Source organism: Oxyura jamaicensis, chromosome 1 (genome assembly GCF_011077185.1).
Source record: "Oxyura jamaicensis isolate SHBP4307 breed ruddy duck chromosome 1, BPBGC_Ojam_1.0, whole genome shotgun sequence".
Classification (NCBI taxonomy): domain Eukaryota; kingdom Metazoa; phylum Chordata; class Aves; order Anseriformes; family Anatidae; genus Oxyura; species Oxyura jamaicensis.
The window spans coordinates 84,168,137-84,188,755 of NC_048893.1; the positions used below are offsets into that span (position 1 = coordinate 84,168,137).

General features: G+C 45.8%; 1 protein-coding gene across 1 annotated transcript in view; it reads left to right on the forward strand.

The window, feature by feature from the left end:
- Window positions 1–6: 6 nt before the first annotated feature.
- Window positions 7–20,619, forward strand: part of IGSF11 (immunoglobulin superfamily member 11) — a 95,789-nt gene continuing 75,176 nt past the window's right edge. Inside the window, exon 1 of the mRNA XM_035314824.1 lies at window positions 7–108. Within this exon, the coding sequence (XP_035170715.1) occupies window positions 39–108 (70 nt within the window). The 5' untranslated portion in view covers window positions 7–38. The remainder of the gene's footprint in view (window positions 109–20,619) is intronic.

Consider the following 20,619-nt stretch of genomic DNA (forward strand, 5'->3'; position numbering starts at 1 on the left):
CCCCCGGCCCGGCCCGGCTCGGCCCGGCCCGGCCCGGCATGACGCGGCGGCGGCCCGGCGGCGGGCGATGGGTGCCGGCCGCCCTGGCCGCGCTCCTGGCGCTGCGAGGTGAGTGAGTGCTGCTGCCCGCGGCACCGGGCGGGGAGAGAGGCTCGGCACCGGTGGGGCTGCGGGAGGCTGCCCGGGACTCGGCGGTGCCCGGTGGCACCCGGTGGTACCCGGTGCCAGGTCCCGGAGCCCACGGGGGGCAGTTCGGGTGGCGGTCCCGCCGGGGATGCTCGGGACTGCGGCGAGGAGCGCGCTGCAGGAAGGCAGGGAAGGAGCGCTACTGCTCCGCTCGCCTCCCCTGCACCATTTTATTATCATTATTTATTTTGCTAGCACAGTTGGTTAATTCTATTTTACCTGGCCGGGAAACTTGCCCCAAAGTGTCTGGGCTTCGCAGAGGTTCAGTCGGCCGGGCCTGGCCCGTGGCAAGCTCACCTGGGTGGGAAACTCCGGGCTATCCTCCAGGCCCCGAGGCAGCAGGGAACTTTCTGCAGAGATGCCAGTGGGAAGACCCTCCGTGGCCCCTGGGGAACCGAGCACTCCTCGGGGCTGGGGACCCCCCTGAGCACCCCTCTCCAGCCTCCGCTGCCTCCTCCTCCCTAGCACTCAGCCGGCTTCTTCAGGTCATCCCCATCTCTGGGGATGTGGAAAAACCCGAACCTCTCCATCCCCTCCCTCCCTTACAAGCCCATGCAAAGCAAGGTGCATAGCCCGGTCCTCTGAGTGGAGAAGGAGCACATCGTGTATGAAGGATGTCACTCGCATCACTTGGTGCATCCCTGGAGAGCACCCAGAGGTGCTGCAGTGAGGGCAATGGAAGAACCTGCAAAGTGTAAAGCCTCCAGGCTCATCTGTTGATCAGATGGCGATGCCTTCTTTCAACTAATGCCAAACTTTAGGGCAGGCCTACTCAGTTATCTTTTACAGAGATCTACAAAACAATTTTCTTAAGGTCTGCTCATTTGTGCAGAGGTCTGATAAATAATTTGGTGGAGCAGGGCACAGGTCTGCTGAGCCAACTGGGTGCTTCTGCCCACCTCTGTGGCTGGCAAAGCAGGCACCCTGCTGCAAGGGATCCCCCAGGAGAGCAAGAGGACAGCCAGGCATGAGAGGATCTCCCATGAGAGCTCCAGAGATGTCTCAGCAAGGTCTGCATGAAACTTTCTGGAAGTCTGGATTGGGATGGAGCCTGCGTCTTTGGCAGCTGAGCCTGGCTCTGAGCACCCTGCATGGAAGCACAGCAGGTCATTCCCCTCTGGACAGGACCCACCAAGAAGCAAGCCAGGTGCTGGACAAGGTGGACATTTCACAAATGCCTCAGCCCCAAAAGCTGGCACCCTGAGTCCCATCCTCTGAAACCATTCAGGAGTTGCGTGCATTAACTGGAAACTTCACCTGCTGCCTTTGAAGAGACAATTACGAGGAAAAAGGAATTTATTAGCTTTTAATTGAAGGAAATAATCTCAGCTGTTTCACACTTCATGCTGCTTGATTACTTTTTATACTTTTCTAGTTTTGGCAAGTGTGTTCAGTGAGTTTCGTTTTCAGGTCCTCAGCGCCACAGTTCTTTATTTGCAGACATCGTAAAAGTGTAACTGCCTAAAAAGTTACTGTTCCTACTGCAGTTATAGGCATGTAAGTGATGCAGTGTTACTGTTGATGTGCTATCCCTGCAAAAACATCAAAGAGTAACCAGATCCGAGGTTAAAATTACAGGGCCATTTGATTTTCTCTTTAGAAAAAAAGATTGACTCAATATTTAGGTTTGGTTTTGTTTTGTGTTGTTTTGTTTTGTTTTTTGGTGGCAGGCTGGAGGGCATGTTGGGACAATGACAATAGAGACAACTAAGCACAGAAACACACCTTTCCATAAAATAGTTACCTGCAATAGTGTAATGCTTTTTTTTTTTTTTTTTTTTTTTTTTTTTCTGGCACTTCCCTTTAAGGTTTAAAATGACCTGAATGAACCACCTGTGTCTCAAGTTTGTTTTTAAGTTTTGTCTTAACAAAAGTCTTTGGAAGATGGTGGTGGATGAAAATAACCATGGCACGTAGCTATTTCTGTATTACACAGCATGTTACAAATATGGTCATATTTTTCATGGTTCTTGAATTTGAAAAGAAAATCCTGATAAGGTATAAGCAACAGACATACACTGTGCAAGCTCAAATAAAATTGGCAGAGTTTTTTCTAAACAACATTTGTGGAAGGTCAGTATTTCTGGTCAGTATTTCTGGTCTGAGTTGCAAAGTCTGGTTAGGAAGAGTGATTTTCCTTTTTGAGGCTCTAGATTGGTTTTGAGGATAGAGAAAAAAGGTATGATGGGATCATGTACAAAGTGATACCCGAATGACAGGTGAAAGGTTTGAAAGTTAAAGGGTCAGGAACCTGAAGAGTGTATAATCAGAAGAAATGCTCAGTGCCAAACAAATGAAAAGTGGCTGGGAAAGAAGGTTGCTGGAGGTCATTTTGTCATTCTCACACTTTATGCCTACAATAAAATGCAGTCAGACTTTGTCAATCAAGTATTATAGCCCCATTTTCTTACATTGTGTTGTAATTTGTAAAATAGCAATGATTCTTTTTTAGCTAGATGACTGCATTCATTGGGCTTATAATATCCATCTTTAATGCTGCTGGGGCAGGGGCAGTGTCTTCGTTTTCCCTCTAAAGCATTATGAACACAATAAGTTTTGTGCAAATAATACTTTTCAAGCTCCCTAGGGAAGTTTATGGAAAGATGGGAGGGAATTCTGTTTAGAGCTTTGAAACCAAACCTGTGATTGCAAATCAGTCCCGCTACATCACCAGAAATAGGATGCTGCAAATTTTCAGATGTGTTATAAGTCACACATTGGGTAGAGCTAACCTGCAGAACCAACTTACCAACTTTTTTTTTTAATAAAAAATATTTATTTTTAATAAATAATAAATATTTATTAAATATTTAATATGTTATTATATTTTATTATATTATATTTTATTATATTTTAAAATAATTTATTAAATATTTAATAAATAATTATTTTTTAATATTTAATAAAAAAAAAACACTTTTTGGTGTTTAGATCCTGTGACACCGTATCGCAACAGGTTGGTGTCAGTGTGCTACAGTCCATTGCAGCTGGCTCTTGCACATCAGTGCGTGTGTGTGTGTGAGCCCAGCAGCAATGCATCCATACAACAGTTGGTCTGCAACTTTTCACACAGGCTGGTCTTTCTAGTCCTCATCTGAAGACGACCTCCTGCCACATCGAGGTTATCACAGCTGAAGCGGTGCATTGAAATTCTGGCTGGGCAGCACCCAATTGCTAGCCCACATATTCTTCCCAGCCCAGCGCCAGGTTCTCAGCCCCAGCAAGAGAGGACCGTGGCCGTCCCTTGCTATTCCATGCTTATGCATTTTTGGAACAGATCGCCATTTGTGTCAAGCTGTGTGGTTTTGTGACGTGTAGATTAATCATTTTTCTCGCAACCTGACCTTGGTCCCCAGTGGTAGGCATAGATGCATTAAATACCTCTTGTGTCTCTAACGTAAGCATTATTTTACCCTTATTTTGGAAACTTTTATTTTATTATTTTTTTATTTTATTTTATTTTTTTATCTCTCTTCCTTCAGCATTGCCTAAAATGCAATTTTATTCTGCAAGATTCCGTTCTCTGAGGGATCTCGAAGTGTCTCAAGAACAGCTATATTTAGCTGCTCACCAGTATTATGGGTATACAAAGTATGGTATAAACAACTTGTTAAGAAACTTAGAGATCATTTTTTCCTGCCTCCACTGGGGAGATGAGTTTGTATTGTGATACCAGCATTAGGTGAGGAGAAAGTGAGGCTCAGAGAGGCTTCATGACCCACTGAAGGTCAGTGGATGCTGGTGGACCGGAGAGTCTTGATCCAAACTGTAACCACAGGAGAACGCTTAATTTTATGCAGCAGGTTAAGCACTGCTGTAATGGCACTCTTCAGGGATGTTCACTATTAAACTCTGGTGAGTCATCTATATTTAGCAGGATGCTACTATCATTGTGCTTTTTAAGTAAAGTGCTTTTAACACAGTTTATTTCTTGGAGAAGTGCATGCTCTGAAAGTCTGTTCTTTGTAGTTTTCTCCTTGTGGAGCACTAATGCTGCCTTCCCTTTGTAAATGTTCAGGGAGAAATTTACCTCCTGGTTGTTTAACAGACAGCAGTGTAACAAAGACAGTTCCCTTGTTAATACTACCTTGTGTTTGCACAGTCATTTATGAACATTAACTAATTGAGAGTCCCCAAACTTACTTTGTTAGTGCAGTCAGCTTGATTTATGGCTCGGAAAAGCTGAAGCGTACAGAGATGAAATGATTTGCTTGTTGTCTTGCAGGACATCTGCCCCTCTCTCTTTTAAGAAGTCACAATTACAAGGCTCCTGGTCATATACCACCCCACTTTCCTCTCACAAATGTTTCACGCCTTAAGCATCAGAAAGAGAGAACACTATTACTAATATTGCACAGTAAACTGCATTTTCCCCTGTATCTGTTGTCATCTCTTTGGTTTTGGAGGTCACGTGTGTCCATTCTGGCTTCTGCCTTTTTTTGTTTGTTTTTGCTGCTTGAGCTGGGCTAAGGACAAATCTGTTTCATCAGGGTTGAGGGGTTCAGCTTCATTTTGAATGGAAATACAAATTAAATGCTTTGATGTTTTTGAAAGGAAATTTCTGAGAGGATTTAGAGAATTTTTGGATCAACCAATATTCTGTTTCTCCATGGTACTGTATTATTATAATAAAAAAAATAGACTAAGCAAAAGGTACTTTGATGTGAAAAGTCATTTTTTTTCACCCCAAAGAGGCCTGAGGTGGATATTTATATATTTCTAACAACTTTTCCCCGATTTTCTTTTGAAAGACCATTTTGATTTTACAAAGCATCCCAAGTCTGATAAGGTTTGGTTTAGTGGAAGTAAATACAGTAAAAGCTAAAGTTGCTCCTATTTTTTCATTTCTGCAGGGCATTTAAAAACAACAGTGATGAAATCCAACTTGTAGTAATTGATGGTATTTATGCACAGTCCCTGCCCATTATTTTTGCCATTTTGGCACATGTATGCAAAAATTGCATGCATGTACGTGGCCTTGCCTGTGTCCTTCTCTTATCCATCACACTGTAGGACACTATTTGTACCAAAAAAGCAGAATATGAGTATGAAATTAGACAATTTTTTCTATAAGAAATCCAGCCCCCTTGCTGATCAGGACAGGACTAGCAGATCACGCTCAGCCTCCTGTTACTCGTGCATGCATGGAGTCACAGTTCTCCTCTTGGCTGCACAGCAGCACTTGTGCCTTTGCATATCTGCGTGAAATTACTATCACTTGTAATTTCTGTATTACCAGGATTGGATCACTTATTTAGGGATAAAAGCTTATGCATTTTTTTTTTCTCACATCTTCACGAGTCAACCCAGCTACAGGAACGTGAGCCAGATTGTATTTCACAAGCATCAGCAGCAGAAAGCCAATGTCTGAATGCCACTCTGTTACAACCAGGCTTCACTTTTCCTCAAGATGCAGAAGCCAGGAATGTAATTTCAGGGGGTGAATATTTACAATCTGCAGTGCACTTCTGCAGGCAGCTCTAAGCAGCTGTCGGTCAGTTTGCACCTCTGGCCTGCGGAGCCATGGCCACTGGATGCTTCTAAGAGGGATGCAGGAGCCCCCCAGTGAGCAACTGGTACCAGATGTGAATACAATGCCCATCCCCTCTCCTGTCCACCCTCCACATACAAAACAAGAGACCCCAAACCTGCCTCCCTACCAGGAGTGGGGTCATGCTGGGGTAAGCAAGCCCCATCTTGCAGCCCCTACAGCTGGCGTGGGGTCCCGCTGGGCTCCCAGACCTCAGCCACCCGAGGAGCACGGGCTGTGGGTGGGCGATGGAGATCCAGTTCTTCCCCTGCCTGGTGGCTATTAGCGGCCTTTGCCAGGAGTAAGTGGGCTGGGACGCTCTCTCTGCATGCCCACTGGGAAGATTACTTCCTAATCCTCATTAATTAGAAGCTGGCTAATGCCTGGGAGCATTAAGGTGTAGTGCTGCTGAGTGTTTTTCTGTTCTTTTTTTTTTTTTTTTTTCTTTTTTTTTTTTTTTCCTCTTCGTTCTACCTGACATACCTGTGGATGTTCCCAGTAGCCTTAGAAGTGTTCAGGCCTCTGTGACTTTTCTGAGCTCTTGACTTTACTGATAACAAGTGCTAATCAATCCTGGTAGTTAATTATGGGTTGTGCTTGGAGTAAGCAGGAAAAAAAAAAAAAGGAAAGGAAAATTGTAATTATTTCCTCATGCCTGGTCACATTCCCTGCTCCTCAGTTGTATTGTGCATCCTTTCATCTTTTTTTTTTTTTCTTTTCAAAAATAAAAATGAGTAGAAGCACCTGTTTCACTTCTTCATACCCTTTTGATATATATTTTTTTAAATTTAACTTCTCGCCAGATTAAATTGTCCCAGTTCGAGCAGTGCTAGACCAGTAACTGTTATTTACTGGTGAACAATGAAACCTTTCTGTCCCTTCTGTGTTTCCAGGTGTGCCATCCAGAAGTAACCCCAGCAATTCCAGTTGAGGGTGCGCTGCCAGGGTTCACAGAGGCATTCTCATGCTTCCAGCATCCTTTTCTGCCTCAGCCCTTAGCCATCCTACCAACTTGCTTGCTTTTTGACCACCCTTGTCTGTTGAACAGATGTTTTCTCTGAGCCGTTCACAGTGATACCAAGATATTTTGCTCAAGTGATTACAGTTGAACTAGAGCCCTGTGGTAGACGAGAAGTTCAGATTATTCTCCCAAGTTTCTATTACTGTCTGTTGGATAATGCTGAATTTCATCTGGCGCTACGCTGCCCACTTGCCTAGCTTTGTCGGATCCCGTGGAAGTCTCTCCCAATCTTCTTTCATCTCAGCCAGCCCAAATCACTTTGCCAGCTCGCCAGCTCTCTTCCACATATTAAGGAATAGATTAAACCCACCCTGTCGGAGACCTGGGGGTAATCCCTTGTAATCGGGGACAGGGCAGGCTCGGGGGGGATCCTGGCTCTGGGCGATGGGGCAGCAGCTCAGGGCTCAGCCCCCCACCGCCAGCCTGGGGGTCACGGGTGAGGGGGGGGACAGGGCTGGCGCTGAGCCTGCCTCCTGCCCAGAGCTGTTTAGCAGTCATGCTTTGAAGGGACCAAGAATTAATCACTTAGTCCTGTGCTTTTCTTTCCGAAATGTCAGTAGGTTGAAGGGGTGCGAGTGCCTGCCCGTGGAGATTGAGCTGCTTCGTCTCCTGCTGTGTACTTTTAGGGGCTTTAGCCTCTAAGTGCCCTGGGACTGGCTGTTCCCCATTCTACTGCTCTTTAAGATGCTGCAAAATTGTGGCTTGCTGTGACATTTAGCTAATTCCTACACATGTAGCTGAAGTCACTTTTTTAGTGGTGTATTTGTTTTGACTTTGTTGTTTCTTCGCTTCCCCTCCACACTGTGCAGTGGGTATCTGCTTCCTGATCAGTAAATTCAGATTGCTGCAGCGAGATTTGGTCTTTAGGTAACTTTTCTCCCCCTTCAGCCATGGCTATTGTAGATGGGATCTGTGCGTTACTCACCTTGCAATTTAATGTCTCTCTCCTTTCGCCCAGGCGGTGACATTACTCTGTGATGCATTCTGCAGCTGCAGGACCGTAGACTATGAGACATGCTGAACATTTTAGCCATTGGCTAGCACGGCTATTTTAGCCATCTCCTGCACCGTATAAAGCAGTCATTGCATCATGTCCTAGGGAAATGTGTCATCCCACCTGAAGTGCTGGGCTGTTTCCATAGCCGAGTGAGTGCCTGAGCTTTGCTGTCTGACGGGGTTTGACATCTCCATCAGTTGTGGAGCTGCTAGGCTGCACGCCCGCTTAGCTTTCTGGCTGCATGTTGAGAGCTGGGAGAGACTGGGAGGACCTTGGCTACTTGGCAGAGGGACAGCATAGCCCCAGTCTGTCTGCAGAACCGCCATGTCCTTGGCTTGTCAAGGACAGCCCTTCCTCCTGCCCTGGACAGCTGGTGTGCCCCGGGCCCCATTAAGGGGCTCATCCGCAGTCAGCGCCTTCCCCTCCTGTGCTGCCCGTGCCTCGGATGCAAAGCATGGACTCGTGCTTCTCAGCTGCATGGCTGTGCTTTGCTTCTTCTTTAGGGAGAGCTCCGTGCTAGCTTGCTAACTTTTTTTTTTTTTATAGTCTCATCTCCTCCTTCCGCTCTTGTCCCTATTCCCCGTGGCTTTATTTTTATTTTTTCCCTGTAAGACTGCATTTCAGCTGCCACACTGCCGACATCTGTCCTTTTACCCACAAAACAGGTACAACACGGGCAGGCTTCCCCTACCCTCCCCGCTCACCATCCCTCCTGCACCCCCCTCGCTCCAGCCCCAAGCTGGAGCGGGGGGCAGCCGAGGGGGCTGCTGCAACTGAATGGGGATGCTGATCCCACCGTCCCTGTCACAGATAGCCCTTCTGGAGTCAGCAGTTTGTGGGACTAATTGACAGGAGGTGCCGGCCGGCGAGGTGCTGAGTCAGAGCGAGGTGCGCTTGCCAAGTCACTGCAGCAGAAGGAGCCCGCTCGCCTGGCCTGGAGGGAAGCCAATGGACGGTGGGTCTCCTGGCTGCCTTTTGGGCCTCTTTCTTCCCTTCCCTGAGGCTGCAATTCGGCAGCAGCAATGCTGTGCATGTAAGGGAGAAGCCAGGCACTGGTGGGGGGGGGGAGCTCTTTTTTTTTTTTTTTTTTTTTTCCTTTTCCAGTGTTTTCGCTGTGAGCACTGGGGACTGGGAGATGTGGGCTCTGTTCCCTCCTGCCACTGAATGGGTCTCTGCTGCCATTTCCACACTCTGTGCAATGCTGTGTGTTGGTAGAAAGTATGTGTTGGGGGTCAGGGAAAAGTGAGTGCTCCTGCTGACAGATGTCTCATGGGTGAGGAAAAGGCACATGTGGCACCCTCAGCCGCAAAAGAGGGACAGTATGGCAAGCCAAAAGAGCTGCAGAAAGGGTTGGAGATGTGTTTTGTGCTGTCCTTCCTGAGAGCTGCTTCTGCTGCAGTGTCCTCCTGTTTGTCTGGGGAGGTTGAAGGGAGGCATTTGACATGCAGAAAGACGAGAGCATGTCCTGTAAACATTCAGCACCTGATGGACCTCCAGATCAGGCTTGTGAGAGCTTTGCCATTTATTTACTCCTGACTTTCTCAAGCATGGCAAGTATCAGTGCTTATACCAAAGACAAATCTGCCCCTGAGATCCATCTCCTGGTCTATTCGTCGCTGCAAGCTGACTTGGGATGTCTTTGTCCATCCCCCCTCTGCAGCACAGGGTACCATTCTCCTGCCTTGGACAAAAGTCTGTAATTGTTTGCGCAGCGATCTAAATATATGCATGTCTGGTGAATGCCGCCTTTGTAGGAAGGGTATATTATTTTTGCTTTGAATAACTACTTTGTAGAAGGATATGAAGAGCATGAAGAAGGAGGCCCACATATTTTTCCGAATCTTTCATAGCTGCATTGCATTCCACCCACCCACATTTTTAATGCTCATCTTTGTATAACCTTCCTCTCTGCTGACTTAGACACTGTCTAGATCACCAGACACTCAGTGGGATAACTGAGGCACAGAGATGGAAAGTGCCTCACCAATAGTCATGCAGGTCTCCTGTGGGTCGGATCCTGCATCCCCTGATGCTGGCCCTGTGCCTTCTCCATAGGAGCACGATGCCTTCCTGCTGACTTAGTCATTGGCAGAAGGACATGCACGGGACATCCAGAGAGGTGGCCCTGGGGACACAGGGGAGAGGACAGTTTAGCACACAGGCTTGGCTCGAGAGGATCAGGATGGTGTACAGCAGGACTGGCATGCCTTGGCTTCGTGTTCCTGGGTGGGCTTTGCCATGAGTGGTGGATGTGTGCTAGCCAGGGCTCTGCTGCAGGCCAAAGAGTGGAGCTGGTCTTCTGGCATTTTGAAGGTTAACTGCGTTGCTCAAGGGAACTGCAGTCTCCATCTGGCCAAATCCAGCCCTTCCTTCTTATCCGCTCTCTACACATGATGTAGTTTCACTATGGAAATGGAAAAAAAAAAATAGAGCTATGCCTGTTACAGCTGGGATTTTCTGAAATACCTATGGGAATTGAGCACGCAATTCCCTCAGGTTCCTTTTACGAAGCCTCGCTGACATGAATTTAAGTTGGAAATAAGCCAGAAAAGGAAGCATTCCCATGATTTCTCATGTCAGCAATGCCATAGTTATGCTCCGGGTGTTTGATGTAGCGAGTACTATGGCAAAGCTTACTGAGCTTGTAAGGTCTGCGGTCAGGAGATGGAGTCTTCAAGAAGTCCTCAAGGTGAGTGGAGGCTGTGCCCTGGCCTCTCCCGCCCCTGTACTGAAGGTCTTCCAAAGCACCTGTAGGAAATACTACGTGCTGTGCTGGGACTTGATAAAAGCGCCCCTGACATCCACTGGGCCAGGGGCTGAGCCCACTGTGAGTCAGTGCAGGATGACGAAGCGGTGCAGGACCAACCTTGCTGGCATGTCAAAGGAGAAATCGCGTGTGGGTGACGAGGTGTGATGTTTAACTGCAGCACGTTGCCAACAACAGCGGTCGCGTTGGCTTCGGAGGCAGCCAGGAGGTTATTTTGACAGCCGTTGGAACCCTTTTTCACTCTCTTCCTCCATAGCCGAATAACCACAGTTTGCATCAGTTTCCCACAAACACTGAAATTTAATGACAATCATCACCGGTTTAATTAGAGGTAAACAAATATGGTATTAAAGAAAGAAAAAAACAAAACAACTGCTGAGAGACCAAGCAAGTAGCAGAGTATGACTGTCACTTAGAACAAGTCGTGACAAAAACACGATGAAAAAATTGTTTTCATCCTTGGCTATCAGTGAGAAACCCTCCTGGGTTTCTTTTCTATGGCTAAAAATAATTGCAGGCCATATTTTATGCCTCTTGCTGGAATGCCTGTTACGATGCCTCATGGTTCATGTCTCCATCCTCCATGTCAAATGAAAGGGATCTCTTGCCTTCATCTGGCAGACAGGGAAGCTCAGGCAGCACCTGTGAAGCCCAGTGATCTGCTCTCCACTGTGAATTTATGTGAAGTGGGCCCAAACGATGGAAATCTCATGAAATTATCCAACCGTGCAAGGTTTCCATTAGTTTGGGTCTTTCTCAGAGGGCAGCTTGAATCTTTCTCTTGTACTTGAGGAGTTATTCAGCCTTGGAGCTCAAGATCAAACCATGACCTAAAATCAGACCAGGTCTCCTTAGCCCAGCTTTTAAAGCAAAAATGTATTATGCTCAAAGTATGTTACAGACAAAAGAGTATCTTGATGCAATAATATAACTGGACAGTCAAAATGAAGCAGCACTGGGAAATGAATAAGTTAACGATGCCTTGTTATGTATCCTGTATCTTTTATGGCATGAATTTTATAGTCTAAGTAGTAGTAAGATTAGAGGTAGGTGAATAATTTATAGCCAATAATTTATTTAATGAATTCCTCTTCCATTTCTGTTTGCAAATTGTTTGTGAACATCCTGTGGTTTCTCCCCATTTTACTTATTTGAAATTACTTACTGAATAGCTTCTACAAATAATATTTGATGTTCTGCATACTCATGAGCAGAGTTTCTCCTGTTTTCTTTCGGGGCAGAGCAGAATTTTCAGCTACAGGTTTGGTTGCTTGCCACTGACCCAGAGCAAAAGTTCGTGCCATAGTATTTCACTGTCCTGACATCTTGAAAATAATGGTTAGAATTCATCTGTTTCTGAAAGAAATAAATATTTTTTTGTTGTTGCTTTTTAGTGATTAGTCAGATTATTGATGTGGATAACCAGGTTCAAACTTTGCTTTTTCCAGCATGTGCTAAAATTGCTCAGGATGTATTACTGACTTGTGCATTCGTGTCACCAAATTAGAATAGTTGCAGAAATGAACAAAAAGATGTAGGGTCCACAGCCAGCAGAGTGCTGTGCATATGCTTGACTTCAGGCACATTCTTGAGTGGACACGTAAGTGGCAGAGTGGTAAATAATGAACTTCAGCATATGTTTGAGGGTTTTGCTGAATTAGGGTCCAAAAATATAGACCCAGGCAAAAATATAGACCCAGGCAAAATGATCTTTCATGAAAGTGACCATATGAGAGACTTTTCTCCTGTTGTGTTTCCTTGTCTGCAGTTATGTCTTTTGGAAGGTGGAGGGAAGTGAGAATATAAATATTGCACAGGCTTGCAGTATTCCTGATTTCATCAAATACAAGACAGTTGACCTGAAATTTTCCAGATACTGTTCTGTGCTTTCTGTTAAACACCAGAGGAAATAATATGAAGAATTGAGAAAAGCAGCTGTTACTTTTACTTAATTCTTTATTTTTTGCATCATTTAAGATTTCTCACATTTCAGAATGTTTTCCATGTGCTTTTGTTGGCTTATCATCTCTCTCAAAAAAAAATTTAATTAGGAAATGTTATGTAATACTTGACAAAAAAGTGACCCTCACAGAAAATAGAACTTTCTCCAGGTCTGCAAGGAATTGCTATGAGCTACATTAGCATCTTTAAGGGCTGCCATAAGAATATAAATCAGCAAAGCTCTACATTTTTCCATGCATCTTTTGGAGGCTATATATTGTGGAAAAGCAGCATCTGAAGGTATGTGGCATACCTTTTAGCTCTGTAGCACAGGTGTTGTTTTGTTGGCCTGACTGAAAAAGCATGCTTAAATAATTAGTCTTTTTGGGTTCACAGTCTGATGAGACCTCATATCCTTCCTGTTTTTGCTTTCAGGATGACCTGTGTGGGGTTTCTCATGTCTAAAAGAGGGTTGAGTAGGGCCCAGTCTTTCCCATGGCAGCAAATATCTCAACTTATTGAAATAAAATTAATGTCTTGGAGGCCTTTACTCCTCTGTCAGAGTCAGTGAGCATTGGCCACTGGGTTTAAAAGTTACTGGGGAGATGTGGGTGCTGGGGCCTTGCTTCTCAAGGAAACATCTCTTTGTGGATCATGATGCCAATGGGCATCCTGAGCAGAGTAGCTAGCAGAAGACTACAGATGGCTCAGGTCAATGTGATCTGGGAAGCTGGGAAGACAAAAAGCCATCTCTGGATGATGGGTGATGTGTGGGAGGCAGCCGCATGGATAGACAGTGACTTTGGGGCAAGGAAGGGCGACTGTTTCTGCTGACTTGCAAGAGCTAAAACGAGCTCTTTGGAGCATATACTTAAAGGAGTGTGATGTTGTTTCTTGTGCTTAGTCAGTGGACTTAGTCAGAAATGGAACCAATCTGTCCTCCGTACCAAAACCCAAACCTGATATATCACAAGGACAAGCCTACAAATATGGTCATTGCTGTCCATCACCTCCCTGTATGAAAGAGATTTACAAGACATATGTGAAAGGAAGATTCTTTCTGAGGGAAAGTTTTTAGACCCGTGGACAAATTTATTGCCCCTTAGGTGACGACTTAAGTCTTAGTCTTGCACCCCAGGAAATCAATGGGGCAGCTTCAGCTCTGGGTAGCGGGGAAGGGGAGGGAGCATTTGCAGGGCAGAAGAGAAGAGCACTAGCAATATGTGCTGCAGGGAGGACTGGGCAGTCTCTTGACTGGCACGTTTACCCATCTGTATTCCTATTTATTAGTCTGTGCCCCCTGCCTTCCTCCTACATGGTGTGTTGTGTGGCCCCAGCTCAATGGTTAAGAAGGACCCTGCAAGGAAAAGCAGGTGGTGAAATTCTGAATTTTGCACTGGCCCTCTTCTCTCATCTTTGCAGGGCTTTTAGCACATTAATTGCATACAATTTATCCAGGCTTACTGCTCATCTCTGGCACCTTTAATAACCCGAGCGATCCATATTGTAAAATTAAAAAGCAATCACCTGTACCAAATAAACAGCAAATGGTCCCAGTGGTGTGCCACATGTCCTTAAGCACTATGTGGATGCCTTTAGCAGCAAAATGAGTAGCACTGTGCTAGGTGTACAGGGGCAGTGATGCTATATCCTATAAGGGCTGTGGGCACTCATATCTGACAGGAACAGCATCAAGAGACTGCTGGAGGCCATTGTACCTTTGTTATTTTGGGACCAGATCCTGATCAGCTCAGGAAGGTGGGAGATCAAAGCACACTTCCAAATTTAGCTTGGGCTCACTTTCAGAGTGTCTTGGGATGAAAATGGCAAATGGGGCTGGCTGGAAAAGAAACATGGCCATGTCTCCATCCAATGGCTAGTGCCACTGAAGCAAGTTGGCATCCCAAAGAAATTCAGCTTTATATGAAATCTGAAATGAGGATATGGTAGAGAGGAAGCTACCTTCCCAAAACTGACCTTTACAGAGGGGCTAAGATATGTCTTCTGCCTCTCTGTGTTGTCCTCTCTTCAGTGTTACGAACAGGTGTTTGTTAATAGTAACAATAAAATAATAACAATAATAATTAGTGTTATTAGCTGTTTTACACTCCCTTGGGAAGGATCCTAGTTGTGCTGATGGGTTGCACAGTGACTCCTATGGGATGGTGTTCAGTTTAGGTCCAACTGGCCATGGCCATCCAGCGAGCTCTCTGGGTGGCTGTTGCAGTCAGCCAGGAGAAGTTGAAACAGGCAAAAGGAAAGAAAATAGACAAATTTCTGCATCCACAGCAGCTGGAGTGAACGTCAAACAGATGGGCTCTTCCACCCCGATTATCCTAACCTCCTAAATATAGAAATATGGGCTTTTTTTTTTTCTCCTTTTCTTCTTCTCTTTTTTTTTTTTTTTTTTTTTTTTTAATAAATTTAAATTACCCGAGGGGGTGGTGTTAGCACACGCTAGGGCAGTGCTAACGAGTGCAAATAGAAGTCATCTGCTGACAGAGTCAGATCACGGCTTGTGCTCACAACTCTTCCCCCTCCCTGCCTGCTCACGCTTTTCCCATGGGAAGTGCAGAGACCAACGGGGGCTGAAGCTGTCATCCTGGTGGGGCTGGGGGGACACGTCTGAGTACATGAGCAGGCTTATTTCAAATCCTGTTTGTGGCTATGCAGACACACAGAGTAAATAAACACCAAGGAAAATGGGTAGGAACGGTGCGTCCTCGCAGACGGTTTGGGTAGATGAGGCAGCAGTACTTCAAGGATGAGTTCACTCCTATTTTTCTGCCCCAAACCCAGTACAAGAGACACCTAGACATACTGGAAAGAGTCCAGTATGCAACCAAGATTATCAAAGGACTGGAGCACCTCTCCTAAGAGGAGAGACTGGGGAAGCTGGGACTGTTCAACATGGAGAAGAGGAGGCTTGAGAGGGATTTTATCAAATACCTGGAGGGAGTGCTTCATTACTGTGTGGGTGATGGAGTCCTGACACAGGTTGCCCAGAGAGGCTGGGGGTCTCCCTCCCTGAAGATCTTCAAAAGCCACCTGGACATGGTCCTGGGCAGACTGCACTAGGTGACCCTGCAGGGGTGTTGGACCAGATGATGTCCAGGGGTGCTCTCCAACCTCAGCCATTCTGTGATTTTGGTTACTATTGCACGAACTGTTCCCTCTGCATTTTTATGTAGCTTGCAGACAGACTGAGGAGACGACTGCTAGCAGCTGGCTGGCTGTGCCTGGATGCTGTTGTCCTTTTTGTCCTGCAGTGGTTGACACCACTAATGCAGCAGGAAGGCAGCCTTCTGTATTATTATTTGACTTCTTTTGCTGTACTGAGGGCTTGGGTAGAGCAATTCTACTAAGGGGGTTTCAAGTGGGGAAACACAGCACTTCACCAATACCATGCTTTCCATTCATCTGTGTTACTCTTATTTTGCTTTTTCTTGTCTTGGGGCTGAATTTCATAACTGTTCCCGAGGTTTTATTCCTTGACTGGCCATGGGAGCAGGAAGCAGGTAAGGGCAGGAGGAGGCACTGCCTGAAGAAGGATTGTGGAGCAGGCATGAGGCCATATTTCTCATCCCTGCCCTCTTGATTACTGGGCCTTGCTCTCCCCACCTCTAGGAGGTAATGACAGTAGCTCACTCCTGAGGATGCTGTCAGGGAAAAACATTATGCCAGTGCTATGCTATTATTACTGCCACAGCCATGGCATAAGATACACAATGAGGATAAAGGTTTGCAGCAGAACTGGCCTGACCTGGGGCCCAACCAAGCAGAACTACAATGTTTTTCCCTTGTCATTATGTACAAGGATCAGTTGTACTCTGTGGATGTATCTACACTGGCATCAGTGCAGATATACCAATAGACCATGAATAAGATTTCAGAGACTCTGCGAAGGGATTCTTTATCTTATGGGCTGCTCTCCATGTAAGGATAGCTCATGGTTTATTAAAGCTCCCAGGGCTCATTTTGCTTGTGTGCTCATGCTCTCCTGCAGAAACCCAAACAGTAGTAACCTTAATCCCTCATGCCAGTGCTGCATGCAAGGTTGGCTTCCACAGCATCTGCATCTTCCTTGGAGGTCTTCCACGCGCAGGAAGGATTGACTGCCATTGGAGGAGGCTGGCTGGGAAACGTGTGGAGTTTCCATTGTGGAAGAAGACCTCTAAAGGGTGGGTTCAACCAACAGCTGTCACAGTGGCAAGGCTGTAGGAAATCCTGCCTTAGGGCAGAAGGATGAAGCTGGTGATATCCTGAGGACTGCTGTGTGGAGAAGTGTTACTCCTGGTCTCTTCAGGGTAGAGTACATTCTCTTGTCACCCTGAGGTCATGTAAATTAGTGTTGCCTGTTCCTTGAAGCACCCAGATATACTATAGATACTGTAGATACTGAGCCGTATAGCAGAAGCAAGTGCATCTGGAGGTTCTCCCTGTAAACAGCATGGGTTTGGCACAGTGGGGGTTATTCCACCCACAGCAAGTCCTGATGGGGCCAAGATCATGTTTGCAAGGCCTCTCTGCATGGCTTTGCCTGTAGAATGCTCCAGGGGAGGGCTTGATAGCCTGGATGCCACACCTGACCTGAGCTGCCTGCCACGCATGCCTTAGGACTCTGGATAAGCTCTCCCAGAACCTGCAAATGAGGGATCCCAGTGTAGAGACACCTAATTATCTCTGAAGGAGACAAGCTTTGGCAGGCTTTAGTTACTCAGATTCATGATAGGATGTATGGCACCTGGCTGGCACAGCGTGGGGTCACTCAAGCATCCCTGCACTGTGCACTTGAGTACGCCTGATGAGCAGCTGAGGGATGCAAGCACACCAGGCTGGCTCTGCACGCTGCTGCTTGGCAGAGCTGCCTTGCTCCAGCTTGCAGCCACTTGATCTGTCTCTAGCAGCAGCTTAGCTAGTCTCCGTTGTGCTGTACAGAGCCAGACCTGCGGTAACCCTGACAGGAACCACCACCGTATTTCTGCACAAGCGGCGTGGTTAATCTGCCACCTGGATGGATCATCTCTGCAGACGATAACAGTATTTTGGGATTTAAAAATAATAATAATAATACTGCAATCAAGGAAGCTGGTTGTGCTGCTTCTTTTTAAGGATGGCTGATAATTTTAGTTATCATTTCATCTTCTCAGTCTCATTCTTAGCATGCAGGGTCAACAAAACCCCTGACCACAACTGTATGGGAGGAAGAAGGGGCAGATGGGACCGGTTGGAGACTGGGACTCAATGTGTGTAAATGCTGATGAGAGAGGTCACAGAAACAAAGGAAAAGCACTGAGGTGGTCAGGGAGCTCTGGAAATTTTCTAGTCCAACCCCTGTTCAAGTGAGGACAGCCAGAGCAAGCTGCCCAGGACTTGAGGCTTGGAGGAGATGGGTAGGATGAGTCTGGGACTGGCTGGTGTAAGCAGACCACCACCCCATCCAGGAGGAGCTGGAAAAATACAAGGATTTGTTTATGAAGGGTGTGGGGTGCTACAGCACTGAGCACCCTAAGAAAGCCAAAAGGGATTTGATGATTCTGTCTTCTGGCTGGGGTTTGAAGGTATGTCCCAAATCAAAGATGCAGTCACCCATTTAGTGTCAAGTCAGTGAAACACGTGTTTAAATATCTGCTCAGTGTCTGTCTGTCCTGGAGCTTGAAAGAAGCAATGAAAAAAAAAAAAAAGTATTTGATTTTTATTTTTATTGCATCTTCAGCTCTATTTTAGCAGTGCCAGTGGATACGGCATCTGGTACTCTTGCTTTTCTGGCACATCTGGGCTAAATAACTGACCTGTGTTGATGTCTGCATACTCAACAGTGTGCCTTTAAACCACCTCAGCAAAGGTAGGAACTAGCACAACAGGGGTTAGAAAGGAGATGAATTAACATATCAATAATGTAATGACCATTATTAGTTGTTATGTTAGTAACAATAAATAGCAATTAATTTTAAAAATCCTGAAAGTTTAAACCTCTGCAAAGCAGACTGCATCTTTCATCTGTTTTCTGCAGAAATATTATATTACTGAAATTTATTCTGTCTGTTTTATGCCAAGTACTCACTGGTCAGGTGGTCATTCATTGTCTGGTTGAGGCTTGCTGGTGCTCCAGTTAACAGGAGAAGAGGTTTGGTGCAGGTACCATCCAGCAAAACATGTCACTTTTCAGGACTGCTGCGGTACAAGCGTTTCATCATAGTCACTGGCAGTATGGGAAGAGTCTGTTCCCTGCTTCAGGATGAAAAATGGGAAGGAGAAGGAGAGAGAGCACTCTAGGGTAAAGAAAATGGCTTCAAGTGATACTGAGAATATGGGGAGATGGGTGGGTGCGAAAGGGATAGGCGCTGAATTCTCCAGGAGCAGCACATGATGGGCAGCATGTGTTTATTACCCAAGTGGAGGAATCTCACCTGGGGTCTCCAGCAACAAGGCTGGCCAAAAACAGACAGTGGAAGAGTTCACGAGTAATGTGTTATCAGCACTTCTAGTCTCTGTCCCCAGCATATGGGCAAGACAAGCCACCGAAGGAGGTGGGGAAGCGGCTTTCCTTGGCAGTGACCAAGAGACACTCTTTGGGCATTAACACTCTTCTCTGCTTTTGTTTTTATTCAGAAGAGTGGAAGCTAAAGCCAAAATGGTCTCTTGCCCAGGTGTGATCTGTATTCCCTGGAAGCTCTCTAATCCATATTTTTGCAAGGCCAGACAGCAGGGCTCCTGACAGTTCAATTAGGCCAAATACCCCACACTTTTTTGGGAGGTTGACCAAAGCTCCCAGATGTGGTCCCAAAGCAGGTGCTAAAGATATTCGGTCCTGATTAAGATGATACCTAGAGCCCCTAGAGGGATCGAGGTACTTTTCCTTACACCCTCGAAAATGTGGAAGGATTGGTGTGAATCACATGGAAATGACTCCTATTCCCTGTAGGTCCCTGACCTACAGTTGCTTAGCAGACTTTTGTACATAAGACCTTATTCAGGCTGTCCTTGCCTGCCTTGTTGCTCATATGTCCTTGAACAGACAGGTTCAGCTGTGTGAGTATGTGGGAGATGGCCGCTCACTTCATGGGCATTCCTGGGAGCAAGCAAGACAAATTTTTGTTTAGCTTTCACAGTCTGTTTCTCTCTGATTATGTCAAGACCTAGCGCCCTGTGATCAAGGTTATCAGTCACAGCCAACTGCTGGTGCAAGCAGTCTCTCTCAGAGGGACTTTTTTTCCCCCTTAAATCATTCAGCAAGGGATCAGGAGTAAAGAGTGAATCATTTTCAAATCAATTGTGAATGGAGAGTAAATAATTTTTAAAACCATGCATTGTGAAGGAATCACAAACAGTATAAAGGCTAAAACAGGCACCAGGCATTGTCTGGAGAGTCACCTTCTCCTACAGAAATCTGTGGCAACAGGAGTGCATCCTCCCTTAGTTGCCTTCCAGTCTCGATGTGTTTTAGCTGTATGGGGGTCACTGTTGAAAGCATGAGGGGCATGAGTGCTGTGAGGGACCCACAAACAGTGGCTCTTAATGCGTGGAGACGATACACATCTGGAGAGAGGCTTCATGGCCCTGCAGAACACATTAATCTTTCCCAAAGTGGAAGTAGAGCTTTTTAATTAAAACAGCCTCCTTCTCACTTCGATGAGCCTTGGGAAGATGTATTTCTGTTGTGTCTGCGTGTGGCACTTTCTGCTTTATCTTTGTGGTTTAGAGAAAGACTTTCTTACATCTGGGGAAGAAAATTTCTTCCCGTTGTCTATTAGGCAGTTAAGAAACAGAGGCAATAGGATGTGTTGGATGCAATTACTTTCTAAAATGAAGGGTGAAGGTATGCAGGGGACACATGCATGTGGTGGTTTCATTGTGCCTTTCATTCTTACTTTTTACTTGTCCCTTTTGAATATCTTTCCTGCGGATGGCATGAGGGACTCCTGACAATCCCAATTAAAGAGCAGAGTGCAGAGTGCAAGCTTTTTGCTTATTTTATTTTATTTTATTTTATTTTATTTTATTTTATTTTATTTTATTTTATTTTATTTTATTTTATTTTATTTTTGTGGTCTGTGATCTTGTCCTGCAATAATGGAACTTTGGAGTAACTCCCAGCAAATTACTCTGAAACTACCTCCCTGTTATCCCATTACCAACACCAAAGATGAATAACCCCCCCCCCGGGGGGGGGTTTT